The following is a 20,192-nucleotide window of genomic DNA, read 5'->3' on the forward strand; positions in this document are numbered from 1 at the left end:
TCAAAGAGATGAGAATCCACATTTCCTTTATTAACCCAGTCCAACTAGTAAAGATGTTAAATTCTCAGTCTTGCCTTTTAAATGAAACTTAAAATATTCAGCACTGCGTGAAAGACAATTGCCAATCTGTGATGATTTGTCATCAAGTCTCAGGGACAAAGTTATCACGGAGTGTCATAATTATTGCCAGTGGATGAGTGGTGGAATATTCGGAATCTTCCAAATAGGAAATTTGGTGGTGTTCCAGGAAAAGAAAAATGAAAATTACAGTCTATCTCTAAGCCTAAAGTTAGCCATGATTAGGGCAAGACAACTCTTCAAACCCTTGGAGGTTAAACACTTTCCTCCAGAGAGGAGTACCAGCTGCACTAGAGTTAAAGCAACTGTCCCCAGTCTCCCACCCCTCACAGCCTAACCCACTGATTCCCAGAGCAAGATTGACAATGAAAACAAACTCAGACTCCTTAACTTCCACCCCAAGAAGAATGTCAGATCCTACCTTTTGCTTCCACATCCTCCTTCCTCAGTCTACTCCTCTCCCCTCCTCCCTCCTCCCCACATAAAGAGATAATTAGATGGGTAATCACTTTAAATAGTTTCCGAGGAAACAGTTTTGAAAGGGAGATTTATTAAAATTGAGGGGAAATAAATATGTTTTCATAATGAAGCAATTAGCAGGATAGTTAAATGATACTGAAAGACTATGATGATAGAGTAAATAACAAATGCTACGTTTGCGTGCTATGCTCCACAATTTCCCCAATGATAATAGATACAGCAAGTGACCATTTCTGACAAATGACAGCCATCTGGAAATTGCACAAATGATTTCTTTCAGCATGACTGAAAGGCAAAAACCCTTGGAGCTAGTCACCTTTTAATCTGTGGATATGCTAGCAAGTGGCAAATGACCATTCTCCCGGGAACCGATTCCCAAGTGAAAAATACCACGGTGCTTATTCTTTAATTAACAGCCTTTTCACATTGCTAGCACATTAAAGCCATCAGAAAGAACACCCGTGCTTATATAATCAATGTCACAGAGTCTCTGCCTAAACGAATAATAAATGTTCTGGCTTTACACTAAGTGAAAACCTATTCGTGAAGACTTTCACCTTCAGAAAGATAGGCTCATAAAAATCTAAAAAGAAAAAATTGGAATGTGGTCTCATGAGGATAAAAAGGCTAGTGTTAATAATTAACAAGGAGAGTGAAGTGGAGTCAAATTAGCCATAATAGAGCCCAGAGTGACTGGCAAAGTCACCTCTCATTATCAAAAAACTCATTAAGAAATGAAGAGGTGGAAATCCCACTGGGTTATTCTCACACCGAGGCTATATCAGAGATTATTTTTTCAGATTTCTTTCAAATGAAGAACTGTTAGGTCACCATATTGCATATTAGGTTAATCTTCAAGCTTTGAAATATGAGGGCTGACACCTGCATGTTATTCTACCTCAAGTGCTTAAATGAGATCTACATCTGAAATCCAAGAATTGTTGTTTATGGATTTGTCTATACATATAGAGCTTAGAAGCAATATAGGGAAAATGGACCTTCTGTGACATAATAGGAAGACCTTGTGCCAGAGTCGCTTTCTAAATAACCGTTTCCCTAAAGGATGGGATCTACCTTGCTTTTAATTGTACATCAAAAATTTATTTTTAGGTCAGTTCGATTTAAAAAAAAAAGAAAAGGAAGCAAGGAACCGCCACCTGCTTTTCTTTCTCTTTTAATTTCTACAAGCCTATCTTTGGTCCATCGTTATATATAGGCATCTTCCATTTAATCAACATCTTTATTGAATTTTATAGGTTTGGGGAAAATAATCTGCTCCAGTAAGACCAGCAGATCTATGTCACAGTAGCTTTAGAGGGATAGCTATGAGCTCTCCCCAAATTTTTCTATGTCAGTTATGGCATACTTGGGGCAAGTATTACTTATTAACCTACATAATCAGGATCTTGGTTATATTATGTGGGGGGAGACTGGGAAATAACTCAAAGGAGGAAAGAAACAAAAAATAATTATTTACCTTTTTAATACATCTGCTATTTTTGTGTGAATTTCCTTCCATTTGATCAGGTTAAGAATCAAATTGGTATTTGTTTCTTGAACAATCAGGTTAAGAATCAAATTGTTATTTGTTTCTTGAACAATCACAGTAGATCACACAAAAATCAATGAAGCAGGAAGTAGTAAATCAAGCACAATAATTGAGAATTGGTGATGAAGATCGATGATGATGATGATGATTCAAATTTCAATAGCATTCAGAGTTTACAAAGTACTCTGATAGGAATTGCAATTTGGGTATCTCCTTTTATTTATAAATCAGGAGACTGAGTCTTAAAGAGGTTAAATGACCTACTTGTGATTACACAGCTAATAAATATAATACATATTTCAAAGAGAGCCACAATTTCTTGAAAGCTATCAGCCTAACAATCCATACAGGGAAAAAGATGGATGATGGCTGCTTATGACCAGACCTTTATGAGTTAGCACATCAGTACATTTATCTAAAATGTGCAGTACAAGTAGGTAGGGTTGGATTGATAGGATCATAGATTGATAGGATCATAGATTTAGAGCTGGAGGAGACCTTAGAGGCTATTAAGTCAATTCCACTCATTTTACAAATGAGGAAATGGAAGCCTAGAGAAATTAATTGATTTGTGATTTTGAGCAACCAAGTGGCAGAGATGAGATTTGTATGCAGGTTTTTATGAAATCAAATCTGTTGCTCTTTCCACTATATCATGCTATTCCACCATAGGGGAAAGAGAAGGGCCTGGATCGAATTCAAGAAATTCTATAGTGCTCTCCAGTGATAGGATAGATAGGTAAAATATTCTCCTTGAAATATGTGACTTCAAATCTGGGAAGTCCACCATTTACAAAGAATCAGTGTTATACATGACAGAGAGGGCTCTTGAAGACTGCAAAATTCCCAATGATGATTTGTATAAAAGTAGCATGAGAGTTAAGAGAAAGAAAGTATGTTATTACAAAAGGTGACGAGGCAGATGGGTGAGAGTGAGTGAATAACAGATAGAAGCCTAAATTTTGCCATGGTACCTGCAAGAATGTAAAAAAAGACAAAAGGAATATCTATGGGAATCTGTGGAAAATATAAGTCCCAGAACACATGGGAAGACACGAATGGGTTGTAATCTTCACCAATAACCACACTAACAAGATCACAGATTCCTGTCCTAGTGTAGTCTCTCTTAGTCAATAGTTGTTTTTGTTTTTTTTCTGTCTAGAGCAAATAAGATCTTTATATTATTCTTCTTTTCATCAAAAACAATATCATTGTTACCACTCATTCTGACTAGTCATTGTTGAGGGAAGGGAGCAAATGTGAAACAGAGATTAGGGCTTCAAGTAGATGTGTATGAGTTTGGTAAGAAACTAGATCTTTTTTGCCTCCCCAAGTGGTTCATGGACCAAAAAGATTTTAAAACTACCAGGCTATAGTAGTAGGCAGCTGGGTGGCACAGTGGATAGAGTGCCAGGTCTTGGAGTCTAGAAGACTCCTCTTCCTGAAGTCAAATCTGACCTTAGACATTTACTAGCTGTGTGATTCTGGACAAGTCACTTAACCCTGTTAGCCTAAGTTTCCTCATCTGTAAAATGACTTAGAGAAGGAAATGGCAAACAATGCCACTATCTTTGCAAAATTAAGCAAAAACAAAACCCAAATGGAATCACAAAGAATCAGACATGACTGAAACAATTCAACAACTAGGCTATTACGCACTTCATTTTTTATGCTTGAAGATAAATATAATTTCTATAAGTAAAAAATCATGGATGTCCTCAAGTCAAGTTAATTTTTAAAGATCTTTTGGTGAGTCCTTTAATAAATTGAAGATTCTGTTTGTGTTACAAAGAGATTTAAAATACAAATACAGATAATTCTTATTATGCAGCAGGAAAACCACTGGAGTTGGAATCAGGGGAGACACTTCTCTGTCACTTACTAACTATATGACCAAAAGTAAATTAATTTGCCTTTTCAAGTTCATTTTCCTCATTTATAAGACTGGGACATTAATATTGTACTTTGTTGTTGGGAGAAAAATCAAATCAAAATATGTTCATAGCATGTTATTTGTTATTGTTCATTTTCAAAGAGGACCAATGGTATCACATGGTGATATTATTTATATTTGTATTATATATGGTATCGTACATAATTTTATATTAGCATATGATTACATTTCTAAAAATTTATCACTGTAGGTATAGGTCAGGGCATTACTGAGAGCATCTTAGAAGAGAGACCACATAATCAATTGGTGATTGCCTCATGAAATGAGTGATAGAATGGGAAAGAAGGAACAAAGAAGTTAACAGAAAAGAAAGAAGGAAGAAAGAGATAGATGGAGGAAGGAAAGAAAGAAGGGAGGAAGAGAAGGGAAGGAGGAAATGTTTAATGGTAGTTAGCCTGAAATCATAGTCATTAAGTTTTTATGGAGAAGATAATAAACTTCATTATGATTCCTGAGGTTTAACATTTTTAAAAGAAGTTTGAACAGTGCTTACTGATCAGAAGTGTGTGGGAAGCAAAGTGATATATGGACAACTATAATGGAAGAACATATATTTACATAGAAAATGATAATAGTTAATGGTAAATATGTGAAAATTATAGTGACATTTATATATTTTAGCATCATTTACATTATTCTTTAATTCCCCTTTCCCTTTCTATCTATATCTCTAATTTCCCTTAAACCTTTAATGCTAAGAATGTTAATTTTACCTTTACCAAATATAAATATGAATTTTTATAGATGTTGTGTTTTATTTTGGTTAAAACCATAGATCAGATAGGTGCAGCAAGGGGGTGCAATGGATAATGTATGGAGACTGGAGTCAGGAAGATTCATTTTTCTTGTCGAGTTCAAATCTAGCCTCAGACACTTAACTAACTCTATGACCTTCCGTAAGTCATTTAACCAGTTTGCCTCAGTTTCCTCATCTGTAAAGTGCACTGGAGAAGGAATGGCAAGTCACTCCAGTATCATTGCCAGGAAAGCCCTACAAAGGGTCACATGCTGTGAGACACAACTTAAAAAATGATTCAACAACAATATAGATTAGAAGATTTAGCACTAGAAAAAATCTTAAAGCTAACCTAAACTAACCCTTTCACTTTACCATTGAGAAAATAGAGGCTTAAGTGAGTTAAATAACTTCTTAAATATCTCATCAGGTACTACTGTAGTAACTATAATAATTAGTCGTGGAGCCAGGATTTAAATGTAGTTTCCCTTTCTATTACATTTAACTCTAAAAAAAATGACACTGTGTTAAAATGAGTAGTATGTGTTAGCCAGAATGTAACTTTAATAGCAATCCTTGAAGAAAGTCTTTCTCTAATTAAGTGATACGTAAATGTTTCCAAAATATATTTTTTAAAGAACTGCATTCATTTCTTATGACTACAGGGAACAATCAGTACACCTTCTGGAGGTGAGAAATAAACTAAATCTCCTTTCTACTTTCATATATAATGGCAGCATAGCATGATAGACAGAAAACTGACTTCCAAGCCAGTAAGACTTGGTCTTAAGTCCTGCATTGGGTTTAAGTCAAGATTCAGACCAGTTGCGTAACCTTTGACAAATTAATTAACTTCTCATTCTCTAGGTAGCTCCCTAAGACTCTTAAATGCTGAGCCAGTATTATCTTGTATTAGTACCAGAAGTTTCTTACCAGAAAGTCCTTACATCAAAAATATAAAGTCTAGTCCAAATCCAGCTCCTACTTTATAGGACTGCAGAATGAATTCATAAATCAAGGGGTGCTACCACTTAAGGGTTTTCAATAGCCTGATCTCTCTCTAATGGGTCAAAAATATTTAATATTTAATAACATTTATTTTATTTTAATTTTTTCACATTATTTTTTTAGAATATTTTTCCATGGTTACATGATTCATGTTCTCTCCCTCTCCTCTTTCCTCCTCCCTCCCGGAGCTGACAAGCAATTCCACTGGGTTATACATGTCTTAATACTCAAAACCAATTTTCATATTATTCATATTTGTAATAATCTTTTAAAACCAAAACCCAAATCATATACCCATATAAACAAGTGATAAATAAATCATATGTTTTTCTTCTGCATTTTCTCTCCCATAGCTCTTTCTCTCAATGTGGATAGCATTTTCTCTCATAAGTTCTGCAGCATTGTTCTTGATCATCATATTACTTTAATAACATTTTAATGATTTAATATGGACATAATAGATACTGCCAAATTTGAATGACAAAGCAGGATGCAATTACTTCTTAGGCCAAATTCTGTTACAGACACAAGAAACTGTTACAGATTTTAATAGTTGAGCTGCTTATCTATCTGTCTACATTCCTTCCTAGTTTTCAGTGAGAGTTGTGGACTTTCATTTTCTGCTCTATAGCAATATGTGATATGACCATTCATTGCTATGAATTTCCACACTTGCTTGAAAAGTGGCTACACACTTGAGCATCATTCATCTGTAGTAAGATTGAGTAAATACAAAATTGTGTGTGTATATTGAGATATATGTGTGTATATATATTTATAATGGGTATAGATATGTGTAATTATATATGTAATGGGAGTGTATAGACACACGTACATATAGATACATACTTCAATATAAATCATTGTGTATAAATGCTACTTTTCTTTTCCCAAACTCAAAAGGAAATTTTCACATTTGCTTTTGCTTGAATCTTTGTTTTAGTTAAATTAAGTATAGATCCCAGCAAGAGCCCAAGTAGGCAGTGTAATAGAAAGCCCTAGATTCAAGTCCTGCCTCTCACATAGACTAGCTGTATAATCTGGGGTAAGTCACGAACACTCCTAAACTAGAAATATCAATTGCGTATTTTCATTGTCGAAGGAAGTTTCCAAATCAGAAATTTCCTACACCTATAAAATCATGTCCAGACAAAAAGATCTCATGTTTCTCTTGTCATACACACATTTAGTTTGTATAACTTATTAAGGCAATTTGTAAAGAACATTGGTATTCATCTGGATAGGTGTTAGATCAATGTCATTATTATCGAATGCTCACTTTCATAACAGATTACGCACCTACAAATGAACAGTCTATGTGATCAGTTCTAATACTAATTTCATTAGACATTCAGGAGTAGGTGGACTGAGAGTAGCTACTAAATCACCTTTATTTTTTTTTTTAAATAATGAAAGAACCCAAAGGAAATACCACTGAACTTTTGACTTGAACATCATGAAGTTAAGTACATGGTATAACAAAAAAGAAATAAAATGTTCCTCAGCTTTTTTAATTATTTAAATAGGGATTGTATTACATCTGGTTATTTGGATTATTGCCTTTTTTTACTGACTAATTACTGACTAAATTATTGGCTAAATAAACTAAATATATTACTGACTAAAACACTGCTATTTTGTGTATTATGGAAAAACCCTGAAGAAAGAGAATATCTAGACTTGCCTGCCCATTGGAAGATAATATAATTCACATACATACATACATACTCTTTCTTTTTCTTTGCTTATTTGCCATCTTAGCTCTAACTAAACAGTTGAATACAAATGCCACTTAAAATACATTGTAGAGGATACTGGTTGTTAAATCTAAATAATTATCTCAAGATTTGGTTAATTAATTTTATCATTGTGTCTGTTTGATTATGTGTAGTTAGAAATGCATAGTTTAGGTGTGCCTAGTTTCCAGAGTTGCCTGGAACAGAGAGAGAGTTTAAGTGATAAAAGTGTTAAGATACCAGTCATAGTTTTCTACCATTCCAGTTGGCACTTGATAAGAAAGAACTCAATTACATCTCTCAACTTTACTTTTCAGTTCAGTGATTGGCTAGCAAGTAATAATTAAAGCTTTTTTCTCAGTTAGCTAATGAAGATGAACTAGTTTCTCTAGTTTCTTTGAATCTTTGAATAAGATTAATTTTGCAATTAACTCATAAAAAATTTCTGAAACTATTTTAGTGACATATAAAATGGGAAAATGGATTTAAATAAAATAGGGAGTCACACTATTACCTATGTTTTATAGTTCATAGATTAAATCTAAAATGATAACTATAACTGATATTTTACCAGGCCCGAAGTCAAGAAGATACAGGTTCAAAACTGGCCTCAGACACCTCCTAGTCGTGTCTAGGCTTAGAGAGCTAGGTGGAACACTGAATAGTGCTGAATGTAGTCAGGAAAAGTTGAGTTCAAATCCATCCTCAGACACTTACTAACCATGTGACTCTGGACAACCCTGTTTGCCTTAGTTTAGTTATATTGAAAAATAGGGATGATTATAGCACTACTGTACAGGGTTGTTGTAAAGATAAAATGAAATATTTGCAAATCTTTAGTCTTTCTAAAAGTGCTCTTATTAGAGAAGGTAAGTGACTTAATTAAGAACACAGAATTAGTACGTTTCAGAGGTTAGATTTGAACTACTTCTGATTTCAGGATCAAGTCCACCATTTGGCCATCTTTTGATTTTTCAGGTTCAGATCCAACATTTTTTCCATTATGTTGCCCCTCTACAATAATAGGTAATAGCTAAGAAACTAAGGCTGCATCAATTCCCACCCCCCATCTTTATCATTGCTTAACAATTACCTTATAATTAGCTACTGAGTCAGATAGGGTTATTCTTTGGAATTGACCTTTTCTTCCCACTAATTACTTTCTTCTTTTTCTTTTCTTCTTTCTTTTTTCTGTTTCTTCTTTTTTATCTTGAATTAAACTTGCCAGAGAACACAATGGTTTTAGATGTTTATATCGGAGTTGTTCCTATGTGTCAACAGCGTATTATCACTTCAGTTTTGACAGTACTCATCACAATTTCTTCAGCCTGCTAATATAGACACGGGCAACAAGCATGGAGCACACTCCCCATTAGCCTGCCATCCTGTAATCTTTAAGAGAGCCCCACTTTGTGGGAATGAGATCTTTGTAGTTTTAAATGGGGAAGAATATCATAGAACAAGGCAAAATATCTTTCCTGAGGGTCATGTGAGAAGTTGTTAGCCAAAATGGGTTCAGAATCAAAGAATTGCTCCATGCTAATTTCCATATGCAATTACTAAAAATGATGATTCTTATCATCATGATGACCGTGGGCATGTTAATTAGATAAAGAAAGGTGAAGTATTTGTTTAGTCAGGGGAATATATGTCTTAGGGGGATGGATTGTAGTTTTTATGTGCAAATATTAAGAGGATTGATTGCAGATGTAAAACAGATCTCTATAGGGGAGCAAAATTAGGAAATAACAAGGTAGGAATCTATTAGGAACAGATTTTAGCTCAATATATAAAAGAGCTACCTAACTACTGGTGTTATTAAAAAATGAACTGGGGGCAGCAAGGTAGCTCGGTGGATAGAATGCCAAGGTGTGGAGTCAAGAGGACTTGGGTTCAAATCTGACCTCAGATACTTCCTAGCTGTGTGACCCTGGGCAATTCAGGCAATTCCATTTGCCTATCCTTTACTGCTCTTGTACCTTAAAATCAATTCTTAGTAACAGTTCTAAGACAGAAGGTAAGGGTTTATTTTTTTTAGTTAAATGAGGCTTTAAGATTTTTTCTAGGACTAAAACTATTCAAACAAAGGTTTAATGGTTCTATCTCAAGGGTTTCAAAGAAAAGATATTGCTGATTCAAGTCAGAGCTTAGATTACTTGCCTTTTGAGGATGTTCCTCATATCTGAGATATTGCAATCTTTTTTTTGGCAAAGGTTTGTCAGCCCACCGTCATATAGAGATGAATGATAGAGATGTGTATTGTTATAGATATAGACATAGATATAGATAGATATAGAGATTGTTTCCATTTCTGGAACAACCAAAGATGTCAACTCTGATTGATGTCTAAAATGGAGTGGGTAAAGAATATTCTTTGGAGCTTGTTCTTTTCAGCATTTTTATCGATGCCTTGGATGAAGGCATAGAATTTTGGGATCAGTTAGAAGGAAACATAAAGACCATCAAGCCCAACCTCCATTTTACAGATGAGAAAGTTGAGACCCAGAGAGGTTAAGTGAATTTTTCAAGGTCACATGGGAAATAAATGAGAATTGAGGTTTGAACCCAAGTACTTCAACTCCGAAGCCAATATTCTTTCTACTGTACCATGTTGCTTCTCTGGCACACTTAGGAAATTCACAGATAAAATTTTGATGGATAACATAGTGCAATGAAATGAGCACTGAATTTGAAACCAGAAGTCCATATCCAAGCTCTGCTACTTACTATCTGTGTGACTTTGGACAAATTACTCTCCAGACATCAGTTTCCCTCATCTGCAAAATGCGGGAGTAAAACTAGAAGACGTCTAACCTCTAAATCCTACTAGCTCTAAAACTACCATATGACTTAATTATTGGCTAAACACGGAGACAAATCTAATAAGAGGAAGCTTAATAGGGATAAAGATAAAGTCCTTACACTTAGGTTTTTTTAAATCCAGTAGGGGAAACAGTATGGATAAACAATAATGCGTGCAAAAAATACCAGGAAGTTTTAGTGAATTGTAAGCTTAGTATGAGTCAGTAGCATAGCATGTAAATAAAAAATTATGATGACTTTTACATTGATAGAAATATAATATCCAAAACCAGAGAGGGAGATCATTCCTATCATTCTTCCCTCTTCACACCTCATCTGGACTACCAAATTCAGCTCTTTGCTCAATATTCTAGGAAGATTAGGAAGCAGAGAGGTCACATAGTATGGTGGGTAGATAATCAGCCCCAGAATTAGGACAGTGGGGATTAGGTCTCCACTTCTTCCACATATTGGCTCTGTGGTCCTGGACAATTCACTTAATCTCTTAGTGCTCTTGGAAGATTCTCCAAGACTGCAAGTTGCAGATAAGACACCAACTTGCATCAATAAAAGTCTTCTCATTTGGGAGTCCCTTATACCAGTGAAATCACATAGCCAATCCCTTTCCGATTCTCTATTAGCAAGAAGCCAAAAGTTGGTGTCCCTGAACATATCTTAGAAGTAGAAATCATGCCACAGAACATTCCTTTAAAGGAACTGACGGCATTTATCCCAGAGAAGGGAAGACAAGAGAAATATAATTATCCTTAAGTATTTCATGGATTGTCATTGTGGAAAAAGAAATCTTACTTCTTGCAGAGTGCATACCAAGGGTTATAAGTACAATTTATGAAGAAATTGATTTAGGCTATAGCTATATAGAAATATTTTCTAATAATTAAACTGCCTCAAAGTTTGATGGATTCTTTTCTAACTCTGAGACACTGTAACTTTAATGAAACCTATCATAGAAGATTACAAGTTCTACCAATAGTTTCCTATAAAACTTATATCCTCTTTCTGCACCAATAAAGATCATATTGACCTACATTCTGAGGAAATTGGGACTTATCATACTTCCATGTCGTGGTAGGATGAATCTTAGTGTTAGACAGATGGGATGAAAACTAGCATGAATCCTATCCAAGCATCACAATAACTGACTTTTGAGGAGGTGGCATAAATCTACAAAAGCTATTTGGAATAATCAGATGTTGAATTGGGAAATAAAAAATATTAGATGAGAAGAGTTTGGGAAGAAAAATATAGATGTGGAAGTTACCTACATAAAAGTGATCTTTGAAGCCACGGGAGTGGATAAGATCACCAAATGAGAAAATGGTGAAGAGATCTTAGGACTATGATGATGAACCTATGGCATATGTGCCAAAAAGGTCACACAAAGCCCTCTCTGTGGGCATACCTGCAGGCTTTTTTTTTACTAGAAAGCCAGAGGGCCTGGGGAGAAGCTGTTCCCCTCCCCTTCTCCATGTACCTGAGGACATTCCTCACTTCACCCTCCCCTCTGCCCAGCAGCCCAGTGGGAACAATTTCTCCCTCCCCTGTCTGGGGCAAGAGTGGAGAGAGTAGGGGGATGAGGGTCCATTTGGGGGAGGCAGGCACTCTCTAAAAGGTTCCCCATCACTATCCTAGGATATACCTGTAGGGAACTCTTCTGTTTACCAGACAAGAAAAGAATAGAGCTGGCAAAAAAGACAGCAAAGAAATGGCAAAAGGTGGACCACAAGAGTTATGTTAGAAGTAAAGAAAGAGGGGGTAGCTGGGTAACTCAGTGGATTGAGAGCCAGGACTAGAGTCCTGGGTTCAAATGTGGCCTCAGACACTTCCCAGCTATGTGAACCTGGGCAAGTCACTTGACCCCCATTGTCTAGCCCTTACCACTCTTCTGCCTTGCAGCCAATATATAGTATTGGCTCCAACACGGAAGGTTAGGGTTTAAAAAAATCTTAATTTAAATTTTAAAAAAAGAAGTAAAGAAAGAGAAAAGATATCAAGGGGAAGAAGGTGATTCACAGGGTCCAATGCCACACAAAAAAGGATAAGAAAAAAATTTCCATCGAATTTAGCAATAATGAAATTATGAATGATGCTGAATAGTGTTATTCTGCTCAAGTTCTTCAATGAGATTTGTATCAGAAACTCAAGAATTTATATTTATATTTATAGTTTTTGAGAAAGACTCCAAATGACAAAAGGTGGTAAAGAAATGGAGGCATGACTATATATTATTTTTCTGAGTTTAAGAAGAAAGGGAAGGATGAGAAGAGGGAAGAAATTTTCAGCATAGAAAAGAACAGAAAAAAAAACATTTGTAGTGGGAAAAGAGGTAACAGAGCAAGAGACTTGAGAAAATTCACCAGTCAATCAATAAACATATGTAAAATGCTTATGTGACAGGCATTGTGTTAAGTGCTAGAGATATATTGACAATGTGAAAGTCCTTGAACTCAAGGATGTTACATTTGAATGAGAAATACAAATGCATATCCATGCATATTTACATAATTTTAAAAATGAATACAAAGGAGTTTTGAAAACTTTGGAAAGATAGAAGGGATGACAAGGTAACAGAGGAGATGAGAGGACATTGGATTCAGGATAGAAGTGGAAGATTAGACTCTTTGTGCTCTCAAATGAGAGAAGAGGACACTCTAATAGGCAACAGAGTCTGAAACTTTGCTTTTGCACTCCAAGTTATTTGCATTAAGACATTTGGTGAGTTGAACTTTTATAGAGTTCCGACAGTTAAGCCATATTAGTAGACCCTAATGAAGAGTACAAATATTTAGACAGGCCATTTGAGTTTTATTTTGTTTCAGTTAAAGTTGAGAAGATGTGATATTCAACATAGGAAGCATCATGAATTTCATTAGCTCTTTATTTAACAGACATTTCAGGAAATGTATTTCATCCATGTTTTTCAAAAATCTGATGTTATCCACGCTGATGAACATTGTTTCTGTTTGGATATTACAGCACTTTTGTGTAATGGAAAGTTTCATAAGCACTTGCAAGACATCTTTGTTCCCCTGGTCGTCCGCTACGTGGATCTCATGGAATCTTCCATCGCTCAATCTATTCACAGGGGGTTTGAGCAAGAAACATGGCAGCCTGTCAAGTAGGTACCCAGTCTAGTATGAATGGAACCTCTGCATTCTTACATCTGACCTCACGATGGTCACCTTGAACTACTTCTTATGGCATTCCCTTCCCACGTTGTTTGTTTCTTCGCAGGAACATCGCCAACAGTCTTCCCAATGTAGGTCTTCCAAAAGTTCCAAGTCTGCCTCTTAATCTTCCACAGATACCTAGCTTTTCTACACCATCCTGGATGGCTTCTTTATATGAGTCCACGTGTGTATCCTCACTTTTCTCTCAGTGGCGTGTTAGCTAGTGCATGACTTTGCCATCTTGTGTGCAGAAGTATTTGGTGTGCATGGCATTCGTAGTCATTGATAGAAAGACACTACACTGTGTGTGTGTGTCTATGTGTGTGTCTCAGCTGTTGAGCTAAGCATAGCAAATTGTTGATTAACAATTTAGACCAGTGGTTCCCAAAATTTTTTGGCCTCCCGCCCCCTTTCCAGAAAAAAAATTTTACTTAGCGCCCTGAAAATTATTATTTTTTTTTATTTTAATAGCAATTAATAGGAAAGATAAAAGTACCTGTGGCCATCACTGCTTCCTGGATCGCTGCAGCACCCACCAGGGGGCAGTGGCACCCACTTTGGGAATTACTGATTTAGAACATAAAGTCACAGCAGTGTGATAGAGTTAATATCCCACTTTATATCAATGGAACAAAGGTTATTTAAGACCCAGGTTACAGGCCATTACCTAAATGGTATAAATACAATCCTTCCTATTTAGCTATTGAGCAAGATAAGCTGTTTCCCTCCAGGTTCTTGGGCTCATCTTACTTTTAAATAACTAAATGACTTTTCTAGTGCATGCTGGAATTGATCTAAAAACAGTACAGGCAATAACAGACATTTTCCAATTTTTGTTGATGTTCCAGATGGAAAGGGATACCATCAGGAAGGAGGTTGAGTTTGCCATTACTCCAGTTTGTGAAATCATGCCTTCATCTTTCCAAAATGATGCTCATTAGTGTTCCTTATTAAATCTAAATAGTCTTTAGGATAAAAATCCCCTATAAATTGATGCATACACCTTCATATAACAAAGACGATATCGATATACCTCTCCAAGAATTCCAAATCTAATACTGTCTTATCAGTTGGTAGGGCTTGGGAGGTTGCAAAGCATTTTCACTTACATGATTTCTCTATATCTCCACAATAGACTAACAAAATTCAACAATATAACATGTACTCTAGTTAGGACAAAGATTGTTACCCTCATGTTAAAAATAGGGCACCTGAAATACAAGATGATTAAATGATTTACCCAAGGTCTCTTAGCAAAGGTGATCCTGAGGATCTGCCCAGGCTCCTGCATTTCTAAAAGTATGGATATCTTTCCACTATCTCCAACTCTGTGCAAAGCAGCAATGAAGCTTATTGAAATAAGCCTTTGAGATGAAGACATATTTACAGCACTTCCATGAGCTAGTGTCTAAACAACTGCGAAAAACATAATTTGAAAAAATATTTTGACAGTATTCTTGCAAGTTAAACATCATCCTTGTGCCCACAGGAATTATTAAGGTTTTATGTTACACATGAACTTTTTTATTACAGACAAAAAGCTTTGGGCTCTTTCAGTGTTCATGGTTCCCTTACGTGTCAGTGTCTGTGTATTTGCGAGGAATTACCTAGAAAGTGTATTGAATAACATTTCTCTAGACTTCTGGCATTTGCTAATGGGAGGAGTAATCCTTCTTTACTCTTTCCCTTTTTTTCTCCTTCCTCCCCCTCAGTGTGAGAGTCTAGCCATGTAGATCCTTACCACCCGTGTGAGCGCTCATCTGAGAGGTTTGGTCTTTGTCAGTCATTTCCCAAAATTTGGAGTATGATGTGTGACCTCTGGGTACCTCGTCATCTACCATTTGGAAGGCGTTTTCTTAATAGTCTAAGTTTTGAGACATCATTGTTCGTGGTAGATGGTAGCTTTTTTTTTAATTGCTAGACTTCTACCTCCCTGAACAGATAAAGAACATGCTTCAAAGAGTTGGCCACTATTATCTTTCTCTGTCAAGGTTATCACCATTAGATAGTTTGGCAAAGTTCCCAGAGCTACTCATGATGTTATTTTCTTATGAAATTTGTTTTCTAAAAAGAAATTTTGGTATAGACGACTAGCTAGCAATTGAATTTTTCACTTTCATTCATATGAGGTACTAGAGTGCAGCCCTTGATGGGGGGAGAGGTGAGGAAGTAGTGTCAAAGTTACCACAGTCTGAATAGGGTTAGGTTCTGATGACTAGTTTTGAATAACTTAGTCAAATGGATGCAATTAAAGGCAAAGGACTATTCTAAATTGTGTGAATATTTTAAAGGCTAAGTTTATTTCTACTAACATGTAAAAACAAAAAGCATGCATTAGGAGGAGCTCTTTGCCCCCTCCTCTTTGTTTATAAAGTTCCTTGCATTTCACCCTTTTTGTTCTAAATCCTGCTGCCAAGGGCAGCCTTTCCTATTGGCACTTTTTCAGCACCCACCAAGGGATCCATTGTTCATAGCTGTGTTTTTTAAATGCTCATAGAGCCATCATGACATAGTTTAGACCTTTGGAGGGAAAGAAATTCTAAATGAATTGTTGGCTCTTACAAGAACACATTTACATTTTGCCAATTTTCTACTTAAAGTTAACAAAACACCTATTTACTCAATACTGTTTCCATCATTAGTCATGTTCTGAGGGTAGGATCTTAATAGATTACCAAAGAAGGAATAACAGATTATTTAACAGATTACCAGAAGAAGAAAAAAAGGTGTCATAAATTCTGCACCCATATTTTAATTGTTTGCACTTATCAAAAGGCTAGTTTTCATTAGACTTACTTAGTACAATATATATTGTGCTACTGATTTTTGTGGGCATGCGCAGACACAAATGAGTTGCAATCAGCACCAATGAAAGAAATGCCCATATCAACAAGATCCTAGATCCACTGGCATTTTGAAATGAAAAAAAATATGAAAATGTTTTAAATAACTGATTTAGTTTACATGTCCTCAAAAGAAAAAGAAAAAAAACCTCATGAAGAAATGAAAGTAGATGGTCTTTTCTACAATTTATATATCACCCATCTGAAATACTACAATTATCAGTGAAGTTCCTTACTGAAAATCTTCAGGTGCTTTCCTCTGGTATTTTTCCTGCTTTCTTTTTATGTTTAGCACAGAAGAAAAGTAAATATGCATTCATGTTAGCTTTTTGTTTTCACGGGAATATCATTGCAATGTTGTCAGTTGTTTTGTTGGTCCTTTTGTTTAATGGTACATTTGGGGCATTGAATATTAAGGTTTGGGAGATATTAAGAGAAGAAGGTGCTATGTTCAGTATTCAGTGTTTTGCTATGATTGGTCCCTCGAGAAGTTAACTCAAAGGATACCTTGGCTAGACATACAGAGGACTATGAATTATTGGCAGAACTGGGTAAGAAAAGCACACTGAGTAAGTGATAGAGCCGAGACTCTCAGTTGGGAAGAAACCAGCTTTTAATGAGCCAGAATGGGAGGCTTTATTTTTCCTTCCCAATTAGCTAATTAAGACATTTCCTAAAAAATATTTCTATGTTTTTACAATTTGCTGCTTCTTATTTTATGTGTTTTCATCTATACCTTTGTAGCTAACTGAAGTTTCCCCCCTTGTAAATAGTATTATTAAATTCCCTATAGGATCATTTATTTTTAACAATTTTTGAAATCATGATGCTTTAGATAAGCCATTATTTAGGCAATAGTTTAGGCTTCTGCTCTCATTTTATGATCCAGTGTTTTCTTAAGAATTATTTTTTAATCCTCAAAAAACCCATAGAGGAACTACTTGTAAAGTCATTTAGTACATGAAAAAATAGTAGCAAGATCCTCCTACTCAAATATTATATGTACTAGTATACAAATAACCTCCATAGATGGTGTGAAAACACAGTCCCCTAGAGTCATTTACAATGGTAGTTAACACAAAGCAAATCATAGTTCCATATTTAGATGTAGGTTTAGAAGCACACTCAATTTTTTCCTAGTTCCAGAGCAACTTGAGTGTCATTTGGGTGTCGGATCATACTTTTTTTCCCTTACCCAGATGATTCCCTACTCTTAAAAACGTACATGCATGCACACACACACACAAACACACACACACAGTACTAGGTGTATTGGCATAGGACTTAAAAACAGATAAAAATAATCGATTTCAAGCCCTGGATTGGTTTTTGCTATTCTATAATTGTTTATGCTCATTTCAGCATCCAAAATTGAGAATTTGAAATCAATAGTCATATACTTGCCAGGGTATAATAACAGACCCATGCAGGGACCAAGAACAGGGCAGAGGGGGCAGCTAGGTGGCTCAATGGATTGAGAGCCAGGCTTAAAATTGGGAGATCCTGAGGTCGAACCTGACCTAAGATACTTCATAGCTGGGTGACCTTTGGCATGTTGCTTAGCCCCACATTGTCTAGCTCTTCCTGCTCTTCGACCTCAGAACCAGTGCTTAATATTGGTTCTAAAATGGAAGATAAGGTGTTTTTTTTTAAATTATAAAAAATATTGGAGTGGCAGTTTATATCTCTGAAACATCTGGAACAAAATATATTTATTTGATATTACAGGTAAGACTAAGTCTCTGTGATGGAATATTATATATAATAATCTAATATATTGAAGTTATTCTTTCCTGTATTGTTAGTTTCTTCATTAAGTAAAGCTTCTCATTCATTTCATTTTCCCACTTTATTTGTAGCTTTTAATGTTTTAGTTCCTATTCTTCTGTTGTCCACCTACCTTACCTTATAGAATGAGAAAAAGAATGAGGGCAGCATTGGGCAAGGGAGGATCAGCAGGGATTTAACAGAATAGATGCTATTTTATTTTATTTTTTCCCTCTTTCTAGCAATGGATCCGCCACTTCAGAAGATCTCTTTTGGAAACTGGATGCACTGCAAATGTTTGTCTTTGATCTGCACTGGCCAGAACAAGAATTTGCTCACCACTTAGAGCAAAGACTTAAACTCATGGCCAGCGATATGATCGAAGCCTGTGTAAGAAGGTTAGAGGTGTATTTTGACTCTTCAGCATCTAAAGTTCCATCTGTTATGATCACAACCCATTAACACAAGGATAAAAAGGGGGCAAAAAAGGAAGGTATACGCCGCACATGTACATATCCTTGAGATGGAATAGACATGTGCTAACCTTGAGGGTTCCTCAACTCTGGGGATAGGTGGAGTCAATAAAATGTACAGCTTTGATCTGATGCCTTTTTCAGGTTTACAGCAACTCCTCTCATCAGCAGCAACTACACCTTATTCATCATTCCTGTTACTCTTCTCTGTATCTCCCTGGGAATTCAATGCTTTACCTTCCCAGTGCACTCCCTCCCGAGACATATGGAAAAGGGCTTTTAGCTCCCTTATTTCTTATGTACTCCCTCCATGTGGACCTTCAGCATCTTGGACTGTATCACTGTCACCAGCATTGCAAGCTAGCCCTGTCCATTGATTATGCTTCTGGCATGGCTGCTGTCCTTCCACTTTCATTGTTGTTAGCTCATTTCCAGTATTCAGTGGACACACTCTTCAAAATATAATCAAAATCAGGCTACAGATGTCCTTTTGGATTTTCCCAAATATGGCTAACACTGACTCTTTAATTTATTAGTTGTCTTTAGATGAGCTTTATATTCTAATTATTTCAAAGATATTTATTACTGTGGTCCTGATTAAGGCATGTATAAAACAGGTACATTCTCTGCCAAATACAAATGCTTTAGAGTTTTTCAACCTTCTCTTTCATAGATTAACTTGGGGAAATCTCTCCATTGAAATGTATAGAGAAGAACTGCATGTTGTCATTTAATGTCCTGCATTTGTAAATAATTTTTAAAAAACCTCTTTAATTGGAGCCATGAGGTGGGATGCTACAAGGGCTTTGCTTAGAGTAATGAGTAATGGTCAGCATGCTCTTATGGGATGTAATCTGTTAAGTCACTATATAGACTTGGATTTACAGTAAAATATTACATTCTGGTAACTCATATGAAATAGTCAAATAAAACATCATTTTACTTCCCATTCCATCTGCCCAAGCATTATTCATTCTGCCAGATCCTTATTTCAAAGTTTTCAGTTAGTATGTTTAATGTTGTTTTCATGTTTACAAATCATCTGGGAAGAATGAAAGGTTGTCTTACTCTGGGTCCATGTTTTAATAAATAGAACAAGAATTGCTTTCGAACTCAAGCTGCAAAAGGCCAGCAAAACAACTGACCTACGCATTCCAGCATCCGTCTGCACAATGTTTAATGTCTTAGTCGATGCCAAAAAGCAAAGCACCAAACTCTGTGCCCTGGATGGAGGGCAAGAGGTGAGTGAAATCGTGCATGTAGAAATGTAGAATTCTGGATGAACTGGCAGGACAATAATTCTGTTTACAGAAGGTGTTCACTTGATTGGATTAAAAACAAGTTTCCCAACACCACGTATTTAATCTTTTCTTTCATTGGATAATTACATACACTTTTTATTTTTGTTCGTGTCATTTTCTTCTATATTATCTGAAGTATAAGTCAAACTTTTTTAAAGCAGCCCTTAAATTCCACATAGGTCTCTTCACATCTTTGGTTTTTCCATTCTACAAACTGCTTTTTACAAGCAAATGAGAGGGTTACTAAACTACCTGTTTTGTTTATACAAATTAA

The 20,192-nt window shown here is 35.8% G+C and overlaps 1 protein-coding gene across 15 annotated transcripts in view; it reads left to right on the top strand.

Moving 5' to 3' along the window:
• CADPS2 (calcium dependent secretion activator 2) overlaps positions 1-20,192 on the top strand; it is a 694,484-nt gene that overhangs the window by 590,438 nt on the left and 83,854 nt on the right. For 9 of the 15 annotated variants that reach the window (XM_044678507.1, XM_044678511.1, XM_044678508.1 and 6 more), the window contains 3 exons: positions 13,341-13,482; positions 18,387-18,542; positions 19,711-19,858. In XM_044678507.1, the coding sequence (XP_044534442.1) occupies positions 13,341-13,482; positions 18,387-18,542; positions 19,711-19,858 (446 nt within the window). Of the gene's footprint in view, positions 1-13,340; positions 13,483-13,598; positions 13,719-18,386; positions 18,543-19,710; positions 19,859-20,192 lie in introns of all 15 variants that reach the window. The other 6 variants (XM_044678498.1, XM_044678502.1, XM_044678501.1 and 3 more) reach the window with 1 other exon arrangement.

Source organism: Gracilinanus agilis, chromosome 5 (genome assembly GCF_016433145.1).
Source record: "Gracilinanus agilis isolate LMUSP501 chromosome 5, AgileGrace, whole genome shotgun sequence".
Taxonomy (NCBI): Eukaryota; Metazoa; Chordata; class Mammalia; order Didelphimorphia; family Didelphidae; genus Gracilinanus; species Gracilinanus agilis.